This window comes from Cyanistes caeruleus, chromosome 3 (genome assembly GCF_971803275.1).
Source record: "Cyanistes caeruleus chromosome 3, bCyaCae1.hap1.1, whole genome shotgun sequence".
NCBI classification, from domain to species: domain Eukaryota; kingdom Metazoa; phylum Chordata; class Aves; order Passeriformes; family Paridae; genus Cyanistes; species Cyanistes caeruleus.
The window spans coordinates 33195815-33223724 of NC_141703.1; the positions used below are offsets into that span (position 1 = coordinate 33195815).

General features: G+C 39.8%; 1 protein-coding gene, 1 long non-coding RNA gene and 1 pseudogene across 3 annotated transcripts in view; 1 reads left to right on the top strand and 2 right to left on the bottom strand.

Annotated features, from left to right (window-relative positions):
* Nucleotides 1–36: 36 nt before the first annotated feature.
* Nucleotides 37–8936, top strand: LOC111945945 (uncharacterized). The gene is made up of 3 exons (XR_002871890.2): nucleotides 37–213; nucleotides 1358–1474; nucleotides 2717–8936. It is a non-coding gene; the product is annotated as an uncharacterized LOC111945945 (long non-coding RNA).
* A 1928-nt stretch (nucleotides 8937–10864) lies between these two features.
* Nucleotides 10865–27910, bottom strand: part of SLC9A7 (solute carrier family 9 member A7) — a 69088-nt gene continuing 52042 nt past the window's right edge. For both annotated transcript variants that reach the window (XM_086880658.1, XM_086880660.1), the window contains 4 exons: nucleotides 24793–24856; nucleotides 22096–22178; nucleotides 18815–18920; nucleotides 10865–12606 (listed from right to left, as the gene is read on the bottom strand). In XM_086880658.1, coding sequence (XP_086736784.1) covers nucleotides 12358–12606; nucleotides 18815–18920; nucleotides 22096–22178; nucleotides 24793–24856 — 502 coding nt within the window. In that variant the 3' untranslated portion in view covers nucleotides 10865–12357. The remainder of the gene's footprint in view (nucleotides 12607–18814; nucleotides 18921–22095; nucleotides 22179–24792; nucleotides 24857–27910) is intronic.
* LOC147654063 (U2 spliceosomal RNA) lies at nucleotides 14503–14681 on the bottom strand (annotated as a pseudogene).

Consider the following 27910-nt stretch of genomic DNA (forward strand, 5'->3'; position numbering starts at 1 on the left):
CCTTGTTTATTTATGCACAGGCATGAAACTAGTTTCAGGTGGGCTCTGGATAGGATCTGAAGTGCAGCACTTGTTAAAGTAATGGGAAAGGACTGTGGGAGATCAATCCAAGTACAGCAGAGGCCTCTCTGATGGAAGATTTGAAAAACTTTCAGTGGCTTTTCACAATCACTTCAGCTGCTGCTTGAGCAGGGATGACTTGACTGAATTGTTGTGAGTATTCACCCCCCCGCTCCTTATTTTTTTCCCTTTTTTAATAAAACCAGTTTAAGAATGTGTTTAGTGAAAGTTTAGTGATACTTAACTCTTTCTCCAGTGGGTTTAGAGATGAGTCACTTGTTCCAAGATGGTTTTAAAATCATTAAGGACAAAGACTTCATTTAGCAGTCATTTACTCTGTTATGTCTGTATGTCCACTGTTAAAAAATTGCTCTCAATCATCAGTTTGAATCTGTCTTGATTTAGTTTAAGCCTGTTATTTCTCTTACTGGATGCAGAAAACAGCCTGCTACCATTGCTCTGTGCTAACTTGTTCTTGTCACAAGCATAGAACTGTATTTTTAAACAACAATAACAACTCTCCCCCAAACACTCAGCTTTCAAACTTATTCATTTCCAATTGAGGTCTCTATTTTACAGTTTTTGTTTCAATAGAGCACTTTGGTTTGTTCATCCTAGTTTATTGATCCACTTCCATGCTTAAGTCCCAGTTCTGCCTTCGTGCCCTCAAATCAGATAACCAGATAAATATTTCAGTCATTTATATAACACCAATTTCTTGCGTGAAAAGAGGTGCTTTTGCTTACCGGAAAATTGGTTTTGTCTGTTTACAAGGTTTTTAATGTCTAAAGTGTGGAAACTGCTAGAAAGCAGGACCCAGCCTCAAGCTGCTGCAGTAAATGCAGAGCTGCTTTAGCATGAATTTCATTTTGCATCCTTAAATTTTATATTGGAAACCATATCTTCCTATTGACTCTGTAAATTCTTATTAAAATATTTGCTAGTTGACTCTTCTAAGGACTTACAGTCAAAGCAGTTCTGTTCAGATTGGGTGATAATAATAATAGCTAGCCAATATTTTTAAAACTTTGTTCCTTAATAGGAAAGGAGTTAAAATCTTGACAAGCTGTGTAGGTTATGTGTAGCTGCCTTGATAGTTCTGCCCTGGAAAGTGGCCCTCCTGCTGCTTTTAGCTCTCTACCATAGTTTAACATGCTGCTTGTAAACTGGTAATGCTACCCCTGAAGGAAGCAGCTAGTCAGCAATTTTAAGACTGCATAAACTTGGCTTATTTCTAAACTGAGTTTCAGGTTGCTTGGAGCTGTCAAAGTGTGTCTGGTCATGCCTGTACTTACAGCTTCACAGATTCCTGCCAGGAGGGATTCCAGTTCTGAGACACTGAGCTCCTGAGGGCTGACCTTGGAGCACTCCTCAGTATGCAGAGTGTAAAACTCCTTTACTCGCTGCTGAGCAGGTGAGTGATGCCCCAGCCCTCACAGCAAAAATCCTGTCCTTCAGAAGTTAGGCTGTGCCTTTAATAAACATTATTTTAAAAATCTGTACTATTGCATGAAAGAAAAGGTCCAGGGATAAGTGGAAGACAAGTCTCTTGTGATCTCTTACAGAATAGGTAGAATAATTTTGAGCTAGACATTTAATTAATGAAACTTTTTCATCTTCTAACTCTGCTTTGATCTGGGGAATGCACAAGTAGTCTAGGGCCCTACAGAATTATTCCTGGGACTTATTTCTGAGTGCCTGCAGGGCTCCATCACTGCTCTACCCATGAGAAGTTAATTCTGATATTGAGAGGTTTTAAACTAGTGAAGGTAAAAAGCATCCAGGGAGGGTGATAGTTACTCCTTAATCTAAGCCAACTGTAGTATTAGACATATGTAACTGCAAACAGTAATTTGAATACCTGTAATATCATAAGTACAATTAATACAGAGTGAAGTTTGCATCCTTTGAAATCCTTCACATCCTGACTTGACAGTCAAGCTTTGAAATAACTGCTAAAAGGTAAAATCAGGTTGATTTTTGTAACCAAGTGCTTTCATATAAGCATAGTATTATTCTCCAAATAAAGTGTGTAATTCTACAAGAAAAATTGCACATCCATCTTTGCAGATTTTATTGGCTAAAGGCCCAGTATGGACCACCTTCCTTTTTAGAAGCTTTTTGGATTTTTTTTTTTTTCTTACTTGCTGTTGTCCTGCCCCACACAGACAGGGCATCTGTACTGAAGCATGCACCTATGGATAGCTTATAGTAACCTGAGGGAAGTTCTGTTTACATTTGACCATAGTGTTGTAGCAATTAATTTCTTCCTAGTGAAGGGAAATCTGGGAATTTGCTGGCACTCCCTTCTCCTCCCTTTTTAAATACCAGTACCCAGGATAAATCACATCTTGCCCTGTTTATTCTTCCGGTAGGGTTTTACCAACATGGGTGTTTCTTGTGCTTGAAGAGACTTTCTCCCAGGATCCATTAGATGAAGATGCACTATGCACTTTGGGGGCCCTCTCTTTCACTGAAGCTGCTCAACACCACTGCCTCTCTGGGGTCTAACCCCAAATTCCTGCTGTGGCTAAAAAGCCCAACTGAGCTGTTTTTGGCTGGGGAAGTTAAGATTTTTTCAGAGCAGCTTTGTGTTTTGGATTTGTGCTGCAGACAGGGCTGATAACACAGGCATACTTTCCTTATTGCTCGGCAGTGCTTGCACAGAATCAAGGCCTTTTCTGCTCCTCACCCACCAGTGAGGAGACTGGGGGTGCACAAGGAGTTGGGAGGTGACACAGCCAGGAGAGCTGTCCCCAGCTGGCCACAGAGGTACCCCAGAGGATGTGGCCTCATGCTCGGCATGTAAAGCTGGGGGCAGAAGAAGGAAGCAGAAGACGTTTGGAGGGATGGTGTTTGTCTTCCCAAGTCACTGTTGTGTGAGATGAGGCCCTGGTCTCCTGGAGATGCCTGGACACCTGCCTGCCTGTGGGAAATAGTGAATGAATTCCTTGTTCTGCTTTTCTTGTGTGCACAGCTTTTGCTTTCCCTTCTAAACTGTCTTTATCTCAACCCACAAGTTTTCTCCTTTTTGTCCCTGCGATTCCCTCCCCCATCCCACTGGTGGCAAGTGAGCAGCTGGCCTTAGTTGCTGGTTGGCTTGAAACCACATCACTGACCGTGGATACACACAGTTCAAATCCCACTCTTCAGTTAGCCCAGCTGGCTCTTTTGGGCTATGGAGGTCTGAGTACCGAGGGACTGGGTGGGAGCAGGTGGCTGGAGCTCCACAGCCACATCCATCCCCACAGTGTCTGGTCCAGGGGCTGGGAGGTGGTTGCCTCCCGCACAGCAGAGGCTACCAGGAGAGCTCTGCTTCCTACTGAGTGCAACTTCTGTTTGCTGCTTTAAAACCTACCACATGAGACAAACTCACTGCTGTAATAGCACAGAAACAATTTTCTGCACAGGATGACCAGTGTACAGAGAGAAGTGGGGCATAGCAAACCGTGGAGAAGCACTTTCTCCTCATTGCAGTGTAAAAACTAAAAGCACTGCTGAGCAGACGAGGCTGGCAGTTCTAGCAAAAGACAGGTGCATTTCAGTATTGCAATTGTTATACAAAATTTCATGCCATAAACCAAGTTTCTCTCTATAGGTGTGACATGTGCTTAATTACTCATCCTTTCTCAAACAAAAGGTGCTTTCAGGATAGCTGTACATTTGCCTCAGGTTATAATTCCCTTTTTCAGGTTGTATGTAATCATTTAGTATTTAAATTTGATTTCTTGTCCCATAATAAGAGAGCAGACATGGTATTGTTTAATATTTTTAATATGGATGGATTTGATAATTTTATTTTATTGATGAAATGTCTCAGGACACATAGTGTATATAGAAATAATCACATTTTCAAGCGTTACCCTAAACAAAAACTGAATGTAAGCTGTCACTTTTTGCTTTGAGAATATTGAACTTAGTCATGGCAAAGGTGCCCTAGTCTTGGAACAGAAGCAATGTTAGATTGACAAATATCCTTTATTAAATAGGTTTAAGAAAACACAGAATGGCTGGGGAAAGAAAGTCAGTGTGCAGAACTTCTGTAGCTCTTCAAGGAGAGTTAAATTCTGATCACCATCTCTTTTCATTATTTCCCCTCCTCCTTTGTTTGATCTGGTTCAAATATTCAGCTGATGTTAGCATACTGAAAAATTACCGATTATATATGATAGGATAATGCGAGATAAAGCAGACTCTGATATTTCTGCCAGGGCCCCACCTCACGTCCTCCCAGAGGACTGGCAAAGCCACCCACACATCGCTGCTCTGGACAGCACCGGTGAGCAGCTCCGGCACTGGATTTATAGCGCAACAGATGGCTTGTGAGTTTGGCTTCAGCTCTCAGCATTGTCTTTTTAATCACTCCTGCTGTCTTCTGAACACTAGCCAGGATGATTCCAAGCTCTTTCTGACAGACAAGCAGCTATTTTATAGGCCATTGCACTTGTAGGCACACACACACTGGAGATGCTTTTCACTAAGTGCAACATCCCATTTTACAATCAGCCTTGGGTTCCAAAGTTACCTGAATATCCCCCATGTTTCACTTTCCTGTGGTCCCCTTCTCCAGATCCAGCCCCGCAAATCTCTAGATGACAGTGCTAGTAAATTCTTTCCACTGTGAAAACTGGTGAAAAGATAAGAAACAGAACAGAGAATAAATACTCAGTTATTAATCCTCATAGATTCATCTTCCTACAGTGACTAAGACAGCATGGGCCAAGGCTTCTAGAGAAGGGACTTTCCAAATATCTTACAAAATGAAGTATATCATCCAGACCTTCGTTGTCTGCATGATCATTCACTCTTTCTAACAACAGATTCAGAAGTTATAACACCTCTCTATCCCAGCCATGTTGATGTAAATCTGTATTTTATTTCTCTACATAATAATGTTTACTTTTTGCTGTGCCTTGCAACTAAAAGGGTATCAAAGCAGCTGGTGGGCTCCAAGGTGGAAACCATTAATTAGATTTTAAGGAAGGAAATTCCAAATCAGTTCTTTACAGTGAGAAGAGAGCTGAGTCGCTGGCTTTGCCTTGAGGAAAGACCTGAAAGTATCAGCCTTTTTCATTTCTGAGATAAAATACAAAGTTCATGTGTATCACAAATGTGTCAAGCCACAGTAAGTTTTGCATTACTACCAGCCAAATAAGAAGAGAAGACCTATTTCTGACTTGACTACAAATGACAACTATGATTATTTGTTCTAGTGCAGCCAGTGGTGTAAGTCAGTGTGAAACAATGAACTCCACAAAAGCCAACACCAGCTTGTACCTGCTATTTCCCAGAGACTCCAAGGTCTATTTGAAGTAAGGAAGTAATAAGAAATGGAAAGATGATGCTGACCTAGAACAGTTACTGTTGGAGGTGTTTCACAAATGGGATGGGACTGCTGGGTGACACATCACCAGCTTTTATTCTGGGCACCAGTCTCAGGTACAGACTCAGGAGATGGAACAAGCTCATGTCTGCCACGAGCAGCCGGAAATCTCTTTGTTACAGAACATTTTATAGGTTTTTCAGCCAATAGCATATTGCTAAAGCTTACAGACAATTGTTCTATCCAATCACTTAAAGCCCACGTACACCTTCTTCAAACAATGCTTACTTGTTTGTTTTCTATTAACAATACATAATACTCTATTTTTAAGCTTAAAACTTTCTATTATCTTGGTAAGCATATTTTTCTGCAGTCTTAAGGTCTATCTTGGCCAAGCCTAAAATCTCAACTATTGTTTCACGTCCTTGCATATTGTATTATTGTATCTTTGTTACTTTCAGGCCTTGCAGCTGCAGCTAGCTCTAAGTTCTCTGCTTTTTTTTTCCTGAGGCCTATTTTCACAGCTTCTGAGAACCTCTACTGTTTGCCCACAAGTTACACCATCTTCATAACTAACCTGAAATTTGTTGATAGAACAGGAGCTCCAAGCAGCACTAACATTTCTTTCCTTGGATGAAGCCTCAATCAAGAGACCCAAAGCTGAAGTTACTGCAGCATTTTGTCCACATGAATGAAAGTTCAGCCAAGCTTGTACACAAGCCAGCCAGTGGCAGAAAGCCCAGCAGGTGTTTATTCCCCATCCTCTACTGCTACTATCCCCACAACGTGGAGAGCTATCACAATATTTTGCTTTCTCTCTCCTCCCCACCCACTGTTGTATTTAAATGATAATTCCTTGCCATTCAACCTCTTTAGGAGACTGAGCTCCCAAACTGGGACTTGGAGACCTGCACACCGTTGGTGTGCTGAATGCCAAGAAACCAAGCCCTGGTACTGCAGGGAGTTGCTGTTCTCCTTACATCCTCACTGCTTCAAGTGCAAATATTGAAAGGACAGTTGCATAGCTGCCAACAGAGTGAAGATGTCTCAGGGGATACAGTACTATATTCCAGTTCTACTAATCTCTGCTTGCAGCAATTACTTCAGCATCATTAAAGACATTTGGTGCAGTAGCACCCAGTTTCTTGCACACAAAAAGCTGTGTTTATTTGGGAGGATAGGATTTAAGATGTATTACAGCCCTCCCTGACAGCGGTTAGACCGCTCCCAGCTTGAACCTATCACACCATGCAGGCTTTAGGTGCCTCGGGGGATCTGAAGCACCACAAGTTTTGGACAGACTATCTACCACAGCAGTCTTAGTCAGGACAGCATGATATCTTTTGGATACCTGGTGCACTTTTATGTTTGAGATAACCCTAAGACACCACCTGAAACCTTACTGATATGTTTATATCTTAAATGACAAGAGGGTAAGAGCTACAAGAACGTGAAAATTCAGGTTAAGTGCTGCTTCTGATGTCGAGTATTATGAACTGACCAAAACTAATTAACTGGCAACCTGTAGCAAACTGCAAAGGCAAGGCATAGCAGCCTGTCTCCCTTGAAGGAAGGAAGCAAACTAGGAACATCCTTAGATGGCTTACATTCTCCTTGTCCACCAGAACCAGCTATGGGTCATGTGATTTTACCTCTCTTTCTTTACTTCTGATATCCCAAACTCAAATCAGACAAACTTACCTCAAATGACCCCGTGTGCTGGGAGTTGTTATTTCACAACAGCTATTACTAATCGGCTGATACGATCCAGAGAATGCCTTCTGGTGTTCTGCTTTCTGGTATTAATCTGTGTCAACATCGAGACTTTCAAGCCAAGCAATTTAGGACTGAAATTCAAAATCAGGCAGTGGAGGATAACCTCCCTGATTAAACTGAAGTCTGGAAACAAAAGTCATAAATATATTACAACATGGAACTGCATGACCTACTTCTCTTTGCCTCAATAATAACAACTTCAGAGATTTTACTAGTTAAAAAATAAATCCAATTCATTTCTCATAGCCTAAAGTTAAGTATTTTAACATTACAGCACAAACCTTTTAAGTTGGGCATTCACTTTCTCTGAGGGAATGCAAATCTGGAGGGTTTTTTTTCAATTAGAAGCAGAAAAGCGACTTTTAATTGCAGCATTTCAAATTATTGCCATTTAATTAATCAAATTTGCATAAGTTAGCAGAGTAGCACAGCTTTGAAATTGTGCTCAGGCACCAAAGTGAAGTTTGACTATTCTGCCTCCCTCTCTCCTTTTTTAAAATCTGTATCTAATGTATTTCTATGTGACATTTTCAAGCTCCAAAAGGTTAAAAAATGCAGGAAATGTGGCTTCAGAAAATTAAATTTAAAATTATTATGTTAATAAAAGCTAGAACTAACCCAAATATTTTTAATTTTCCTAGGACAAAGATTGCTGCTCCCTTGCAAGCACCAATAGAAATCCTTTCTGGCTCTGTACTACTGCACAAGAACCTGAGGGAAACACTGACTTTTCCCATGGCACCTTAGCATGTGCCCAATAAGCCAGGGTTTCTCTCCCTCCCTGCAGATATCTTTCTCCACCAGCAAGTTCCCTGACAGAGACAGTGCAGGCAACTAATAAAGTCTTTTATTCTAGTATAAATTATAATGAGCTGTCTCACCCAGTTAACATTCAGTCCCTAGATAAATCTTCAAACCCACTGGCATTTTGGATGTCAGCAAGTCCATGTGGGGCAGTGCAAAATAGATTATTATCAAGAAATACCAGTGGAAGAGTGAATAAAGCAGCCAAAGCAGATAGGTCATTTTATTACCTGAAAACCTGAACTGATTCTAATATTCAATTGCTTTGTTGCAAGTGTTTGATTTCCATAACAAAAACATTATATAAATTGCAAGTATCAATGTTATCTGAGTCTGCAACACAGATTCAAATATTAGATAAGCATTTGCATCCTGTTTGTACGTGTGCATGTTTCATAAGGCACCTCCATATTTATCACACTAATGTTACCATAGAACTGGTCTCAACATTACTATAGGCATTTTAGAATCAAAAAAACATAAGAAATGGTGTGAGGTTACTTTAAAAAAATTGTTCAAAGTTATTTTCCTTGCTCTGGAGTAGGAGCAAGTCAGTTCTGCCCTGTAAAAGCCTTTGATTTTATGATCAGTCAGGATGGGGTGGTTTTATTACTTTTGCATTATCCCAGTGCCCTTGTTTTAGATAAGGTATGCAGAAGCCAACATAACTTCTCAGCATTTAGGACTGTAAGATTAAGAATAGTAATTGTTTGCAGTGCTGTTCCCACAGTAGAGCTGCCTGTTTAAACCATTTCCTGGCTTTGTAATTCACTGTTTCCTCCACACTTTCCTCCTCTTTCACTTTGCAGGCTTATTTCTACTGGAAGTTATTTTTCAGAATGGCACTCCCAAAAATTCCAGACCAAGAAGAATATGTGGTTTTTCCCTGCACCATATTAATCTCTCCCCTAAACCTTGGGAAGCAAGACCCTGCTTCTGCATTGAGAATAAAGTTTGCATGGGCTACTTTTTACAGAGTGTTTTTCAATATAGGGATATTTGAATTTGTTAATCTACATGGCTTCAACTGATTCACGTGTTCAACTTATTCAGCAGCTTTGTCCTACTTTCTGCAAGTCTGATTATGACCAAGATTGTTTATAGCCAGTCCAGGGTATTTACTGGCTGCTTTTCTCCTGGATGATCTGTGTCTCCTAGTCAGGGATTGTCTTCCCTTTCTTCTAAGGTTTCAGTGGGTCATGAGTTCAGTAATTTTCAGCTCCCTGCTGATGCATCTGTAACTCCTCTGGTTTCTCCCCCAAAGAGGTCCTCCCCCAAATGTTAAAGAAAAGCATATGAAGTTTAGGCTTGAGAGTATCCAAATTCCATTCCCACACTTGTGCAGAAGCAGACACCATGTCTGCCAAGGCTGAGGTCAAGCATGTTATTCCAGGGAGCTGCTTCAGAGTTAAAAGAAACACTGAACCTCTCTTTGAAAGGCATGTGAAGCATATTAGTTCTTAGGGTTTTTCTGTCCAGAATAAGACTAAAAAACATTCTTCTGACCGGTACTGAAGTCTAAAAAGAGACTGCAATTGGAGTTAAATTGATATTATACATGAAGGACCATGCCAATCTTATTATAAAGACAAAAAAAATCACAGAATTTGGTCTCCTAAGTAGCATGAACAGCTCACACTATCTGTTAAAGTTGCTAGAATTCCTGCTGTGAGAGCTTTCCCTCCCCCCCAGGAGTAAAACATAGTAGCCATCATTTCATTAAAATAGACGTCATTTTAACCTTTGCTATTTACTTGCTTCAGATCAGCTCTTCGGAGGTTCAGCCAAAAAAGAATTTTTTTCACTCCTCCAGTTGAAATTCCTGTAGTCATTTCCCCAAAGGCAATTTCTGCATTGTAAAAGTAAATAATTTTTTTTTTTTTTTTGTCTTTTCATAGGCCAGAAAACATGCATCCTTTGAATAGGGCTAGACTTGGTCAAGTACCAAGTATGTGATACTTCACCCTTCACAGCCTTGTTCAGGCTTATCAGAAAAGCCAGTTTACATTGCATAGTAGACATGTAACACAGAGTGTAAACACACTTGTCATAGTGTTCCTCCTTTCTGATAACTGGAGATAGAGGATCAGAGCTGCTCCTGGAGCCAGCAGCAGCAGTGCTTGGAACACCTCTCACGGAAAGCACCCTGAAAATTCCAGTGTTGGGCGCCTGCTTGTAGCAGTGCCCTTGGCAGTCACAGGATCTGCTCACGGCTCCTCAGCTTTAACTGATGAACTGCCTGTGCTCCCAGGGAGGTGAAGGAAATTGACTTTTTATTGCAAAAGACATGCAGGCCTGAAAAGGAGTTGTTCTACTCAGCCATCTTCACCAGGGTTTGTTACTCTGCACCACTTAAGGGCAAAGCCATTTAAGAATCAAACTTCCTCATCAGGGGAACAGGAGGGGCACTGATCTCTTCTCTGTGGTGACCGGTGACAGGACCCAGGGAATGGCCTGGAGCTGTGTTTGGGGAGGTTTAGGCTAGATATCAGGAAAAGATTCTTCTCCCAGAGGGTGTTTGGGCGCTGGAACAGCTCCCCAGGGCAGTGATCACAGAACCACCCTGACAGAGTTCAAGAAGCATTTGGACAACGCTCTCAGGCACACGGTGGGACCCTTGAGGATGGTGCTATGCAAGGCCAGGAGTCGGACTTTGATGATCCTTGTGTGTCCCAAGTGGGAGCATTCTGTGATTCTGTATTGTTCTTAAAATTTTTCTACAAAAAGACTCTTGGTTGCCTCGTCTCTTTTCTTAATAATGTGAGACAGTTATTACAAATCAATACCCTTTATAAATTTACCTTGGAGGGACAGACAGGGAGGTAGATCACTCATTAGAGAACACATTTGAAAGAAAGCAGACTAGACAACACAACTGCAAAGTTTCTCTGCAGCAGGAAGTTCACGTACTGAGGTTAGCCCAATAAGTTTAATAGTTAAGGAAAAACAGTGGGTATTTACTCACACACAATTTTATGAGAGGAACAACTGAAATGGCAGCAAGAAAAACACACTTTTTGGACAAACTGATATTACATCACGTTAGTGGGCCACAGACTCTTTAAAAAAATAAATCTTTTGAGACATGAGAATGAAATCACATTTTAGCATGCTTCAAATAGCTGAAAGGCTCTTCAAAGCATACATTTTCAGCTATTGGCAAAGACAATGATTATCTCCTCATCTGGAAATTAAAAAGCATTTAGCAATAAGTTAAAGCTAGCCTACATGTAAATGGGCTAAATACTAGTCAGAGAGTTTTCCCTTTTCACATTTAAGGTGATACTACAGTTCATCACTCCTGTAGCTTATATGCTGTTGTGCAATGCCCCATTGAAGTTTCACATCTACTCTGAGAAAGAGAACAAGGGTAAACAGCTTTCTTTTAGGATAGTCACAAATGGTAAAAACAGTAGTATTTGTTCATCTGTTTAATTAGATGTTTGCTGTTTATCACACACAAGAACTGTAAGCAGAGTCCATGGATTCTTCTGAGCAATATGAAACCTTCTGGTTCTATGCAAGTTCAACACTGCCCCACTCTCTTTTTTCCTCTCCTCCTCCTATCTGCTGTTTTCCCCAGCCCAAGTTTCCAACCATCTTCATATGCAAGAAAATTTTACTTTGTGACTGCTACCCGAGGGAGCCTGGCTCCAGGCTCATGTCGGCTTCAGGTACGTCTTACACCACAGGAAGCTGGATGTTTTTCTTTTGAGGCACTAGAAGTTAGGCTAAGAGTAATAGTCAAGTTGCCCAAAGCTAAAGGGACAAGTAGCTCTCATTGCCTTCCTACTTAGATAGCCAGCAAAGAAATTTTATTTTCCCTTTTTTTCCCTGAAATAGATTAAGTACATTTTGCAGTAACAGATTCCCCAGTCTTTCATTCACACATCTGTAACCCTGAAGTTTACTGTCCCATTTCACTTGAGTTTTCTCAGCCTCATGAGAGAAGTTAACAAGGGATCTCTCCACATTCAGATACATACACAATCTTTTTTGTCTCTTAATAATTATCAAGTTTATAGTTGTCCTTTCACATTCTCAAGCTAAGCCAAGACAAGCTCAGTTCTATGACAACATTTTCATGTACCTCTCTTCAGAGAGAGAGCTGCTGCAGCTGAACAAGACAATTGCAGCATGCTAGTTATACTTGGATTTGATAAGCAGTTGGAAAGAGGAGAATAACCAGTTTTCTCATTTGTCTGTTTTCAGACATATAGAAAACCCCACTGTCAGCATCTTGAGTAAAAAACAGGTGACATCTTCAGACCCTAGTAAAACCACTTATGCGTGTTAATTTGTTTAAATGAACACCCCCACCTCAAGTGACACAGTGGCCTGCAGTCTTCCTTGATCCATTCACAGAGCAAGAGTTATTTTTACTGAGTCAGTAATCATGCATTGTATTCCAGAGGAAATACTAGCCGGGTACCCCTGCTTGTAACTTCATGATCTGCTGCTCCCAAATCACGTTCCAGTGCTTCCTCCGAACTACTTTTTGTTCTCCTGCTGTCAAGGTTAGTGGTAGCTGTATGGGGGCCAGAAGAACCATTTGCAGTTATTGTTGTATCACCATATGTCACGGTAAGGTCACCATCATTCAGAATAAAATCAGAATCCTCTTCTCGGAGCTGCTCCTGATTCTGAAAAAGAGAAAAATCTTTATACAATGCACAGCACCTTTCTTTGCCCAGAACATTACTGAAGAATTTACCTTCATGTCAATGCAGGAGAGATAAGGTTCCACCTTAAGAAATGTTAAAAATAACCTTGAACCCAGTGTTTGCAAATCAGCTTACTGTTCCCTGTATAACTACAGCTACTGGGGAGAGATGAGAGGGAGCTGAAGCCAAGAACTAGGTTATGGAACGGGTGACCCAGGATTCAGTAACACTGGAAGCACACCAGAAGTACAAGAGATGAGTGGTACATATTGGGTTTTGCATGACAATTTAAAAGGCAGTACAGAAGATCAAGCACAGTTGAGCCACTCCAGATACAGAGTTGCTTCTGTTGCTAATTAGTCAAATTCATTAGTAAACTTTTCATGCAAGTTGATAAGAACTCAGAAAGCCCAAAATCTCTATATTCAAGGATTCCTCGCCACTTTTTTTTATACACCAAGAACTAACAATATTCATTCAAACTATGTCCTTACTTTTACCTGTTACTAAATAAAGAATTACTTGACCTAGTTCTTTGGAATGCTCCTGAGCCATAAAGGATAGATACAACAAAGTGCTTGCTTCATAGTTTTGTAACTAGTTTTGATGTGTTTTTTTCTCAAAAATAATTTTAGAAAGACACTCACAAAACCCTGTGAATTTGTTTTGGCAGAGATGGAATGAAATATATAGTCAGAGAATAGAAACTGCTGAATTGTAATAAAGCACTTAATTTCTCTATCATAGCATAGTACAGCAAAATGCAATTGTACTGTGTTTCACTCCCATTTAACCTGGTAGAAGGCAAAATAGCCTGAAAAATTGGTCAGAAAATGGGCTTCCTTCAAATTTGAGGAAAATTCTAATCAGTACTATAAGCTTGCTTTCTTGCAACTGAAAGCAATTATTTCCCCACATGAATGGCTCCGTACTGCTTAGCAGGAGCTGAAATGTGTATTGCTGTTCCCTCGGTAGGCTGGACACGGATCAGGCTACATTCTCAAAATGCATTATTTTCTTCCACTGCGGCAAAGGAAGGGGGGCACAGGCCATGTGAGATGGGATGTCTGTGATCAACGTGAACAGAAAGTGCTGCCTCTACTGCAGAACAGGAGTTCAGGGCACTGGAGATTGAAAATGCTGATTAACCTGTCCATGATGAAAAATGCAGCTCCTGGCTAAATAAAACTTCCTGGGAAAGCTTCCTGTCATTATGTCAGAAAGATAATCAGACAAAATAAAGCAGCAGAAGCCTCTAGATGATACAGAATATATAACTAATGAGGACTAGAAGAGGTGTCAGGAGTTTCCCAAAATCAGCGAAAGAAATGGTGCAGTTCAGCTTTGGGTGCAAGACAAGCCCTACTTCCAAGGAATGCTAATTTCTTAGAACCCTAATGGCACTCAAATTTATCATTGCTTTTTTGAGACAGGGTTAGTCTGATAGAGAGCACTGTTCTCAAAGAGCAAATACATGTTAGGACACTTGTCTTTTTGATCACAAAGAAAATGCTGACCTACTGGCACCATCTTAAATAGAAAAAAAAGGGAGAAATTAAAGGGTTCAGCTATAATCGGCAGAAACAGCCTTTGCAATCTTTTAGTTGCAAAAAAGTTAAAAGTCTGAGGTGCAAGACCAAAATGATTAAAAGGGTCACAAAATAATCAGTTTAAGAAAAACTGCTATCTGGATATATATTGTTTTGAAGAAGGGCATTAAAATAAGGACGAAAATCAGAAGAATGAACAAGAAACAGGCAGCTTGTGACTGTTGACTGATTATGTTTTAAAAAGCCAAAGAAGGTGCAAAGGTGTAATCACACGTTCCCCTTCACTGTGTTTGCAAGCTTGGACAAGCACCAAGGAGAGGAAGGCAGAGCTAGCAGAGCACCAGAAGGTATTGCTCTACCAGGGCCACATGTGAAGTGGCTGCAGCAAGCTCCCAAAGCACCTCCTGTCTCCACAATGCTATTGAACAGCAAACCCTTGAAGCCACCTATCAGGTTAGAAACTGGTAAGAACACTTGAGCTTCCCCAAAAGGCTGAGGAGCTCTTGGAAGCATGATACTGAAAGAGGGTCACACACTTTATACTATATGGCAAGTCCTGACTGTCTTTCTTGGTTTGTCCAAGGCTACACTTACATGTAACTAAACGTGATCAGTTCCAGAGAAAACACTCAGCTTTCTCTCAAGGTAGTGAACAAACATTGCCTTGTACAAGCCAAGATTCACTTATTTGCTTCCATTCTAAATAGTACTGCAAGCAGCATGGATTTTATTTCATGTATTTCCCCAGAGAACACCCACGAAAAATCTCATGTACTACACAGATTTACTATGTTTGCAAACAAAGAGGACGGGTGAATAAACCTATCGTGCTTCACGCAGCATGAACAATTCTTTCACGAAAGACAGGAAATGTATCCAAATAGATCCACAGAGACTTGAAATACTCCCAAGAATAACCCTAAACAGGCCTCTGCAATTCCCTACAGTTCTGTAGGAAAAGCTTCAATTCACCCAGAAAACACAGGTCTGAATGACACTGCTTAAACTGACACACTAGAATGGCTAAAAACTTGAATCCAAAACTCTGCAAAAGCCTGAACTCTGCTTTGATGTGCTGACCATAACCTTGAGGGACCTCCCTGCAGACTCTTGGTGGTAAAAGCTGTTCATGCTCCTATGAATGCATGCTGGCCATGTTTTTTGTTACAAAAGCTTATTTAAAACGAGTTACTGCTTGCAAAGCCAGTCTTTATTGCCTCCTGAGATAATGTTAAAAAAAGAGCACAGGCAAAGTGTGATGCATGTGCAAAGTGCTGGCAGCCATCACAAATGCTGGTGCTGAACAGAACACAGGCCCCACTGATAACAAAACTTGCATCAGAAGTTACTTATCTTGTGGCTCCAAAATGAAAGCATCAAGTACCATGCATGCAAAATATATTCCAACTTAAACCTAATGCTCCATTTAGTTTCTTGCTCAGCTGAATTTAAAATCTCCAAGGAAACTAAGTAATTTTTGCTATGGAGCTAGAAGCACTAAGGAGGGGGAAGGGGCAGCCTGGCTGAACAGTTTTCTTATACATTTTGAGAGTTATCTCCTCCAAAGATTGCAAATCAAGTTTCTTCACTGGGCTTGCATATTTATAAATTACTTCAATTACTTCTAGTTCCATACCAAGCTGTCACTGTGTATGCACAAGAAATACACTTTTTTTAAAATGTGGAAGAGCCCTGAAACAAACAAACAACAAAAAAGTATCCTCAGGAATACTTCTTTCAGTTGGAATATTTATTCTGATAGAATAAAGACTGATAGAACAGAAAATTACTAGAAGTTTCAAACTACATTTCAAAAGGAAAAGCAAAATAACTTATCTACATCAGTTTGGGATAAGCTGGAAAGCCCTGCCAACTGGTCATGCACTGAAGACAACACCAGAAAGACAAAAATAGTGATTAAAATTATAATTTTCAAAATTTAACAGCTAACTGAAGCAACTTTCCATGCTTTAAATTCCAACTTGTCTGTCTGGGTTGGAAACAGCCTAGTGGCACAGCCTTAAAGCAGTGGGAGAATGTCAGCAAGGAACACTAACATCATCTCTGGAAAAAATCCACTGTACCTCACCCCTGTGGGCTGACTCAGAGCCCTACACATACTCTATGCAAATTGAGGCTTAGAGGACACAATCTCATGCTGAGGAATAAGTTGTGGGTGGCCTGCATTGCAGGATTATTTGACTTTCAGACTTTCGAACCCCCCTGTGGCATTTAATTAAAAAGACCTACTCCCACTTGTGGAAGAGAGAGTGAATTCTAAGCAAGGTTGTGATAAAATCAGAGAAGAAAAAAAAAATAAAAAAACCAAAACAACAAAAGCTAAAAGCAATCTACAAATATACAGTCAGCATAGCCACATATTTATTGCTTTCTTCTCTATATAGATGTTATAAATACATATTGTGATATTGGCTTTTTGCAAGTGTTAAGATGAATATATGTTAGAATAGCTTTTACTGTCTTTTTCTTTTTAATCCTGCTGGTAGCTAAAAAGTTTTTAGGTGTAGGTCAAGAAGAAGTTTGGACATTAGGGTTAGGACCTGTCTGTACAAAGCAAGATAACCTCCAGTGAACAGATGATGGGGCCCAGGCTGCTGACTCCCTGCAGAAGAAAGAACCCCAGCCCAAATAAAAAGGTGATAAAAGAGACATTAAAACCTAAAAAGGCAGACCCAAGGAGTGACCATGCAGAACAGTTTCTGGAAAAGATTGAATATGCATAAATCCATGTAGCAGGATGGTATATAAAGGGCGTTCCCTCAACACCAGGTGTGCCCTTGGCAGAGAGCCAAACACCCAGCCATTTTAACCCTTTCCTTTTTATCTTTGTCTCCTAATTGTCTTTTTGTTTATATTAAACCTTTTAACATTTATTAGGCGAGTGAACCTCGTTTTTCACATAGATGTCATAACTCAGATACGCACCTGGAATGAGATCCAGGATTTAATACTTGTTTGGGAAACATATTTTACAGTTATGTTATACTTTATTAAGTATTTACAGACTTTTTTTGTTCTTCTTGTTTAACTGAAAATATTCAGTCTTTAATTCTCACAGGGGTACCATTTAATTTTCCTGGAAATACCTCCCAAAAGCACTATTCCAAAGCCATTTCTGTCCCCACTAAAACATGGCTGTCTCTGTTGCTTCACCTGCATATAACAGAAAGGCAAAAAAATTTCACAGCTTATTAACCAGTAATGTAATGTCATAGCCAGGTGCTGTAGCAAAGTCAGCCATGTAAAGAAGCAAATAGACCCAAAGCAACTGCAGGGTTCAGAAATCTTGAAAAAAAGCTAGAAATAAAACATCTAAATTATATTCTTTCCTAAGACAAATGCAGCACTGCACTGAAATAGGAACAGGAAAGAGAATACAATAGGAAAGTTCCACATTATACACCTTAACAAAGTATGCAACCTTACAAGCATTTTTAATGAAGTTAATGTCCTGTATGTATCACTGAGCCAATCTATTAAATAGTAAGTTTTCACATCTGGTAGTAGCCAACAATGAAGAGTAATGAGGTGGAGGGGGGAAGAGAAAATGAGAGTTAAAGCTTGCATGTTCATTCTGGTTAGATCCTCAGTTACTGGACAATTTCTCTCTTAGATCATACATAGACATGTGGGTAATGCACAAGTGGGTTAATTGGTCTGATGCATGCCTTCCAATCTAGACATGTTTTAAGACCTCCAGTCCATTGCAAAGATGGGAACTAGACCAATTTCTTGCATTACTATAGTTCCAAGTGGGCAACAGGTAGCTCTAAGTTCTTTGAAATTTTTCTATCAGGTACAAGTAAGATGCTAATGATACCCAGAAAGAAATGTAGGGAAAGATTTCAAAGCTGCAATTAGAATTCATAACTTTCTCAGAAAAGATTAATAAACAATTGGTCCAAGACTACTTAAGCACAGAGATATCAATATTCCAGAGAACCTGCAGATTTGAGATGTCCCACATAGTACTATGGTTTTATTTACAAGCAGCTCATGAAAAGTTGTAGATTTCAGAAACACTGTACAGATAAGAATGACAAGGATCAGGATCCTGCAAGAATAATAAAACAGAGCATTAATTATTGCAAGACACTGCTGTAAAGACAGTGTAGCAACCTGCTAGACTGAGATAAGTAACTGATTAACAGTTTCTGAAATCTGATCTCAAATTTCTCAGTGGAAACAATGAAGGGAAACTCCACCAGGTTTTTTTCCAGCTGGGTAAGTGTGTCAATGACATCTCTAAGGAGACCTCGAAGTTTAGCAGTAACAGGCAAAGAATCTTGTCCAAAAGTCTTGAGAAGGGATGGAATATTATGGAGTGATTCACTGAACTGGGTTGTTGACTATGCATGTAATTTCCCCATATCCTTAAATGTTATTTTTCTAGTGTAGTATTTGAACAATGAGATAATTCCTGATCTTGAACAACAGAAGCTTTTGCCTCAGGGGAGAGTATCTTAAATTTTTCTGCCTAGAAGAATGAGCACTTTCTTGCAGCATGTCTATAAGACCAGCTGAAACTAGGGCATTACCATATAAAAAAAACACCAATTTGCTGAAGTTGAATAAATAAAAAACAAAACCAAGAGGTACTGAATTGTTCTACTTACATCATAAACCTGGGGACTTGTCAGACAGCGGGCTATCAGGCCACACCAGCTGGGCAGTGTTGTGGTCAACGGAGGGCCACTGTGAGTGAGAATTGGCTTTAAATAACTTAAGTAGTTAAGGAAAACACACCAGTCCTCAAAAACCACTTTTGAAAATAAAGAGACAATTGTACATAAATGTGGTTCTGCCTTTAAACTGTGATATGCAATAATTGTACACCCTCCCAACATTTTCCCCTTGATTGTTTCAAGGGCAGTTTCTTTACTCAGTAAACTTCTGCAAGGACCACTAGCTAACTTTCTTCTTACATGTTTCAAACAGTTGCAATGTTTCCAGCTTCTGTGCTCTCAAGTAAAAAGGAGAAAGCAAAGGTTCTTCAGTGTTGAAAGGTCCGAGGGTATTTCTGCTCAGAAGATGGGAGCATGGTGTAAAGGTTGCAAGCTATAGGTAGCAAGGTGACATTCCTGTGTGGCTCAGTATAGGGAAATACAGAAATTCTGTTCATTCAACATCCTCAAAGCAGTATAGCCACTTGATCTGCTGGTTACTGAGCCACAGAGGTGCAACCAGAGATATTACCCCGGTAATACCCACAGACATTTCTGCAGTGCACATACATTTACCACATGGAGCCTCAGAAAGGCAAAGGGAAAACTGTATGCAAGAACCATGTACCACAGTGTTGAACGAAAGCAGTGCTACCAAGATGACACTGAGGGGACGTGGCCATGGGAAAGGAAAGTGTCTTTACTCCTATTTTACAGGTCTGTGCCCAGGTAAATCCACATTTTTCACATGAGTACTCCACACTGATGATATGCCTGAAAAAAATACCCAAGAGTCAAAATACGTATCTCTGTTAAAAAGCAGCATGTTGATCTTGACTAGCATATGAATCAATCAATTTTATTTTAAATACAAATATATAAGTTGCAGGGTTTCTAGTTACTTTCTTAGGCCTCTAAGCACAGAGAGAATCAAGCCCATTTGTAAATATAACAGCTTCCCTCCTAACCCATTAAGATGCTTAAGCAAAGAGGGGGTTAAAAGGGGACTGTTTTAGCAGTGCCTGGCATAGCTGTTTATTCCAGCAGAGTTACATTTCCTCCTTCACTAATAGTGCGGTTCCACCCATTCCTGGAAAGAAACAAGCTCTTCACCCTTGCACTAACCCAGGCTCCATGTGCCCCAGGCTAGACAGGCAGCAAATCAGCCATGAAAAAACAAGCCTAGTTAAAGACATCTGCTACTTCATCAAAGCTGAAGTTTTCTCCATGTTTAACAGTTATGGGAGAACCCAGGGAACAGCCCACAACATTAAGTGAACTCTGCATTCTACAGGAATGAAGTTCCCACTTATCCATGCGTACAGAGCTCTGCAGGCAATAGTGAGCTTTGGAGCACGCTTTTCCATCACTTACTCACATCTTTTTCAAGTTAAGCTCTCCTGCAAAGAGTGAATTTTGAGACTCAGCCTTTCTACCCAGAAACCAAGTGAATGCACCAGCAAAAAAAAACATGTAGCCATGGATATAGAGGTGGCAATTCTAAAGGTCATCCCATCTGCACAATTTAAGCCCACCCAGCCAATGCTTATTTGAACGCCTTCTTCCAACAGAAGGAGCAAACTTTTATCTCTGCCTACAGTAAGACAGTTCTGCCTCTCAGTGTCAGTTTCCTTGGCACAAACTTCACAGAAACTTTTCCTAAATATTGCTAGTCACCACTGGGGAAAAAAAATAAAGGGAATGTACTGTCAGGATCCTTGAAGTTTCTGTGAAACAGGTAGTTAGGGTGTAATTTTCTCCAGGCACTCCCCCCGCCTTTGCTGCAGCTGCTAGGGAGGGACTGTTCTCTGCAAGCATCAGCTGAGGGAAGTCAGCATTGCCAACTACTCCTTTCATCAGGCACATCCCTTTTGTAAAGGCAGGGGAAGAAGACACCTCTGCTTCCTTCTTAAAAAGACAAAAAAGAAGCAGTCAGCCACAGCCAGATCCTTTCATGCTTATTAACACCAAAGTCTCTCTCTCTTTTTTTAAATAATAAAAATTGATCTTGAGGCACTTTGAGACAGTCACTAGAATTTGAAGAGTTAATGTGGAATTATGAACATTTATGAATATTTAAAATAGCAGGTACACTCCCTTCTGTGCTTTGGGTCAGTACCTCTGCATCTGAAAGCATTGGTCACAGACAGAATTTATCCTAAAGATGGAAGTGCTATTAGGATCCAAACATTTTCAACATGCTAGCTGGGTTAGCCTGGGTGTGAAAGCCTCATGCACAAGGCATGGAAGGAAACTACTGTGCTTCAACCAGCCCAGAAATCTTTCATCATTCAAAGGCCAAGACTCCAGTGAAAAGACTCACATGCCAGCTTCAAGAACATTAGGGCCCTATCACTGGTCATTGTGTATAGTTAGCTGCCCCAGAAATTACTAGGAATTCAGTATTGAAATTTCTTTGGGTTTCTAGGTGTAGGTGATTTGCCATGGCCACAGGATTATCTTTGCCATTTTCTGTTAAGTGACTGTGTAAGCTGTTGAGGAGGAGCAGCTGTGACATACTTAATGTGTCATAATTGATGACATACTGATTAAGTTATTCATCAGTATTAAGTAGATTTAAAAAAAAAACAAACCAAATCCACAAGCATGAAATACAGGACAGCTACACAAAAGTTGCTCAGAATCTTAAACAAGGTTATCTAAATAGTATAATAGCTTCAGAAAGGTTGTACAGTACTATATACACTCAGAGACTCTGCTTTAACACCCATAGTACCTTCTGGATATATTTAAGGAGGTAAGCTGGATCTCATGTAGATTTTTATTTCCAGAACTTTCCCTTTAGAAATCAACCACAGATTTTGGGACTTCATCACAAAAGCAGATGGCTCTGCAGAGCAATGAGTCGAGGCTTAGACATGTACAATGAACTGGAAACTTAATTTGTGCTATGAGCATGATTGAAAATAAGAACAGATTAACAGAACAAACCAGAGGACCTGAAATAGTTAATTGTCTGCCTTGTTTAGGAAGATACTTGACCTCTGAGTGGCTTCTGTCCTCCAGCAAGTGTCACACGCCCTGTGCTAGGGAAAGGAAAGGTCTGACTGCTGAGCCAGTGATTTCCAGCTTCAGTTCTGTGCCTTGAGCCCGTCAAATACTTGAGAGTCAAACAGGAGGAAGATCAAGTGCTTAAGGCTACATATGGGTACATGGAAAGGGAAAAAGTGAACATTTCATGCCTTAAAATTAAGCTGTGTTCAAAAGGATACTTATGATCAAAGCTATACCACAGCCTGAAGAGCCAGGCACTTTCCTGTTTCGTCCTGTTCCTTCGCGCAGAATCTTGGCCATCCTAAAAGTAAGACAGAAACATATTCAATTACTTCAGGCAAAAAAACACAGAACTATACCCTCTGACAATTCATAATACAATGTCCTGTCCAAAAAAAACCCACCGAATTACATCAATACTGTGCTTGAAATGCAGAAGAAAGCTGTTTAGAGACTTGCTTATACTGAGTTTACTTTTCCTAGAAAGACCAGAAATGACTACAGAGAACTACATTGTCTTCATTGCACTCAATTTACTTTAACAACTGAGGAGTACCAGCAACTCCTCTGGAGCTTAAAATTTTATGTCACTCTTAGAATAGTAACAGATAAAAAAATAACTTCCAAACTGATAAATAAGCCTCACTGATATTCCAAGACTGATTCCTATTTATTTCTTGGTTGGCTTCCTTAACTCTAGGTCTAGGTCTAACTCTAGGTTTGATGGTTTTTTCTTAAGCGTGGAAATTACCATATCTGATAAATTCTCAGAAATCTGATTAAATATATCACATTTAAAAGAAACATGCTCAGCAGAGAATTCATATAAAGATGACAATTGAGGGATGTCATGCAAATCTCAGAAATGCTGGATCAACCTTGAAAGGGCTAACAGTGTTAAATATAATCTCTTATCTAGCTGTGCTGCAAATCATCACACCAGCTGGTCTGCAGCTGCATTTGTTTTTACTTTTGTTAGTTTAGGGTTTGAGTGTTTTGCTTTGTGTTTTTGTTTTGTTGTTTGTTGTTTGGATGGGGGGGGTTATTTGTGGCCAGAGGCCAGAATTAAACACAGGAAAACAAATGAATGCCTTGTATGAATCATCTCCAAACAACTGGAAAAGAACAAGACAGGATTACACTGTGTACTTCCGACCTGCAAAAAAATCCATGATCCACCAAGAGTAAAACCTAATACATTTTCTCCCCCTCCCCCTCCCAAATGATATATTTTCTTTAACTGTGACATACTGCTAATCTTGGCTTGGTGAAAGAAAGATGAATCCAAAGGGAACTGACTAATGGACTACATTAGCAATGCAATGCACAGCTAAAGAGGGAAACAAATGGGTAAGTTCTTTATGTTTACATGGGAAAAAACAAACATGATATTTCCACAGCAGACACAGACTGAGAACAGAATACCCATGCCCTGTTTCCTGTTAAAGCAATTCCTCAGTTACTGACAAGCTCAGTCTGAACTGGCCAAAGCCGTCTTTCCACAATACCACTTCCTAACCTCGGTTATGTGCAATAATTGTGGCCTTCTCTGTAAAAGGTGTTTTGAGGCTTGGATTTTTGATTGCTTCCAGATAGTTACGAAACAAATTTCGCCCTTATTGGTAGCCAGCTCCACCATTTCAGCATCTATTTTGTGTGCTGGACACAGGCTTTTGCAAAGAACACAGAGATGCCAAGTGCAGTTTCTGAAATGAAAGATGCTTCCTGGGCAAGTATCTCTTACCTGTACAATATTTAACAAGATAAGAAAAAGAAAGGATTGAAAAAAAAAACCAAAAACAAAAACAAAAAAAAAAAACCCCCAAAAAAGACCCAAAAACAAAAACCCACAACCAAACAAAAAAAAAACAAAAAAAAACAAAAACCAAAACCAAAAAGAAATAAAAAAAAAAGGCAGGAAAAACCACTATGAGAAAAAATAATCCCAAATACATTCATCTATCTCTGACCAGCCAGAACACCAGTATCATCATACAACACTTGTTCCCTAAGCATGCTCTAGATCCAAAGTTACCTGCCATTCAACTTCCTCAAGTAGGTGCCCACCTAAGAACCCCAGCTGTGATGCTGAACAATCAGCATCAAGCAGAACTCTGCAAGAGTGCAAACCAAGGTCTGGACAGAGGAAACTGCCAATTAAACCTGAGGAATTTTTGAGTTGTTTTGTTTTTTTTCCAGACCTTTCCCTCCTCCTGTGAATCAACTCAAGTTTATAGATGAGCAAAACTGAAAATTCTGCTATGAACAGCATTCTTCTAACAATCTTATTGGCCAATAGCATATTTCAGGGAAGAAAAGTCAACTCTTGGGCTGTTACTGATGCATGGAAAGCTTCACTAAAGATTCACAGCAATAGTTTGCTGAATACAAATGACAATTTTCCTGTGCTCCTTCTGCTTCACCCAGGTGATAGGTAGTCCAGGCAGGATCCTGCTGGCATGTGGTTTGGTATACGAGAGTCAAGATCAGATTAACAAATGTAATCTTGGATTCTAAGCAAGTCCAAGGGCCAAAATTTGGTATCAGTTAAGGAAGAGGTGCCAAGAATATTACCTCTTAACTGAGAAGAACTATTTATGCAGTAGCATGCTAAGAGCAAGCATGCTGGGTAGGTGGGGGAAGAGGAAAATGCATTGTTATATGGACCACATTAGTAGATTTGGGAAGGTTTGTGATGCCTTATCTGTACACGGAAACGTGACCACAACAGTGTTACACCCAAAAGCACTGAATGTTTTTCAGTGGGCATTACTTGAATATTGCAAAGCAAAATCCCCTACTGACTTGCCAGCTAGGAGAGAAAGGTTTTATCCATGCATATAACTTCTGCAGTTTTCTATTGTCTTAGTTAGAAAATAAGATTAGCCTAATAGCAAAGTTATGTAATTACTTACTCCTTGTAAGACTTGAAAGCTGTCATTAGTAGGTGGAGGATCCTGATCTGGGTCAACCCCAACCCTACAGAAACATTAGGAAAACAAAGCAAGAGGTGTTACTGAGGGTTGCAAATGCTATAAGCCTGTCAGAATGCATTTTAAAAGCACTTTAAGCACCCAGCAAAGCTGCAAGAGAGGTTATAAGAATAGACTGAGGAAGAGCTGTCCATTACTAACCTGCAGTTACATAGCTATAAATAAGATACTTTTTCACTCAAGAAACTGCTTTAACTCTGTGTTGGCATCAAGTTTAACTGCTTACCTTTGCTGCCAATTTTTTTAGAACAATGGAAAATACTATTTCTTCCTTAAAAAGTAGATGGCATCCTCTTCAGTGGAGAGCATCCCTCATATCCAGCATGAAGGAAACATAAAGATAAGGGCCAGCCTAAATATTTTACACAGCAAATAACTGCCAGATAAACCCAAGAGCGGCTGAAATACATTACTTTAAAAAGACACACACACTCCCTGTTTTAATGCACTATGGGAAATGCAAAAAATATTTTATAAAGGGTGACAACATTAATTTGCTTCAAGTTTCATTCACCTAGCGTAACACAGCCACAGTGGGCTAACAAGTGGCCTGTAGTCCAGCCTTCCATCTGAGTGAGGCAGGGTTTGTGTACCAAGATGGTGGGTGCTGACAGGATAATAAGTTAAGAAGAAACTGTCTGCTCACTTTTGCATAGTTAGAAAGCATCTTATTACTGAACCATCCTTGCACACAGGGCTCCTAGCCAAGACTGGCATTTAATCCTTGTAATTATATTCAGGTTTTTCTCGTCTGGTTTAGAGGTAGACTGGACTTGTCTATTTTATATCCTATTCATGTCCTGATGTCGGTCATCTCTCGTAGAACCTAAACCTCCAACCTCAAAATTTAGATAAGATTCTCAGTCTCAAATGGGTTGTATTTCACTTCCACCATGTTGCAAAACAAGTGTGGGAAAACACATGCAACAGCCATTTCAGACAATAAGATTTTGTTAATGTCATCACTTCTCTCTTAGAAGGGACTGGTTTGCTGCAATTTCCTTGTTACTTGGACTTCTTGTCAGCTATTTATAGCCATGGTTTTTATGCAACAGCATGAATCACCAGAAACCAAGAGAACCTTGCTGGTCAGACCTTATCATTGATTTGTCCCAGGGATACCATGCTTGGATCAAAACAAAACAAAAAAACCAAACAAACAAAAAAAGAGAACACTTTCATACAGCTTCCAGGGCAGCATTTTTTGATGGAACAATAGAAGAAGAAAAGTTTTAAGTCATCATTGTGGACTCACATGAGTTAATGTAGTTCAGGGAAAACCCAGAAAGTTGCTCTGCAGCAGCCTCCTATAAAACTAGTGCTGACCCAGTCTTTTGCTTGGATTTTTTTCCTTTTTTTCTGTGCCTCTTGTTCTTTCCTCATAACTTCCTTTTTCCACATATAGAGTCATCTCAAACTTTAGGCACATTTAGACTGGAAATTCCTTGGCACTGACCAGCCTCAGAACTGAAAAGCTTCACCAGTTTAAAGGAACACACCATAGACATATTGAGTACTGGATTTGTAACACATGCTAAAATAAAACAGCACACACAAGAGCTCTGGGAGCTTACAAGGGCTGAGATGTAACTGCTTTGGCTATCACTACAGAAGAGCAGGTTTTGGCAGGGAAACTGGTTATCTAATCCAGAAAGCCGACAAACAACATCAGGAAACTGACTCAGTACAGTAATATATGTATATACATGCATTCCTTTATAGGTACACATGAAAATAAAAGAAAAATATTTGTGGCTTTCAAAACTGCACCTGGGGGAAGGTCCAGGCTCATGTTGGCTGTGTAAAGGGGGAGTTCAAGAAGCTTGTTCCAAAAGATGAGCATAGCTTGCATTCTCCAAATAGTTTTTATTCCCTGGGCTACCTAATCACTTCACAGTACATAAGAAAACTGAACAATTCAGTGTCTCAGCTTTTAATTGACTTACAAGGTTTGCATTTGTTTTGTGGATTTTAGCTGCCCTTAGGCAGGGGAATGGGACTTAATTGAAGTCCAAAGGCAGGATAACCACAGTGTTCAGTGAAAAGTCCTAGTACATCACAGACCAGGAATTTGGGTTCACTGTTGTGCTGAAGAGGCAAAGAAAACTTTTCTATATTAAAATGGTTCCAATTTTAGGAAAAAAATCATACTACAGATGTTCCTTTCAATATTGAAATCATATATCCACGCAGACTTGTCCATTTAATTTATTTCCAAAGTTATTCTTCAAATTAATTTATATTTTGAATATTGATAATTCATGCTTTTCCATAAATCACATTTTTTTTAAAAATTCACTCTCAAAGTCTGTTCCTCAGTTCAGAGATTATCACCAAATACATTTCCATTTTGAATTCTCACAACTAATTTTTGTATCTTTCAAACAATGTGCTCTTATCCACTACCCTAGCATCAATTGTACAGGAAGCCTTACTTTTTTGGTAGCAAGCCTGCCTGCTTAAGTTTCAAGGTTAAATATCCTGATCTCATGACAAGCATCACTTTTTTTTTTTGTAGGCCCAGGCCCTAGAATTCTAAGAAAGTGTCACCTTTATGACCTGAAATAAAACAATACCAAAAATCAGTCAAGTCTGTCCCTACCTCCTTTACAGTGAAAAGCACAAAAAACATTTAGTTACTTCACCCTTGCTTAACTACTTCAATAATTAAAAATATGAGTAAAGCTAATGCATGTATGTCTTCAACATTGATTTTCTTCTTATGCTGTAGAGAGAAAAAAAAATCAATTTCATGTGCTTAATATATTTTAAAAGCTTCCTGCAATTTAAATGTGCTGCAAAGGTCAATATCAGCTCTCATTTACTTAGGCTGTTTTATAAATTAAACTGTTACTGGATGGATTTACACAGATCCCCTCCCAGAGGTCAGTGGCACAGAGAGGGCAGCCTGGCTGAAGGCTGGGCTGTTTTGCTCAAACCCCATAGCAGAAAGGCAGGGTGAAAAAAGTGTTTTATTCAAGAGGCACCTCTGTGATGGGGACTGAATGGCACAGCAGATGTGGCACAGCCAAGGCCAAGG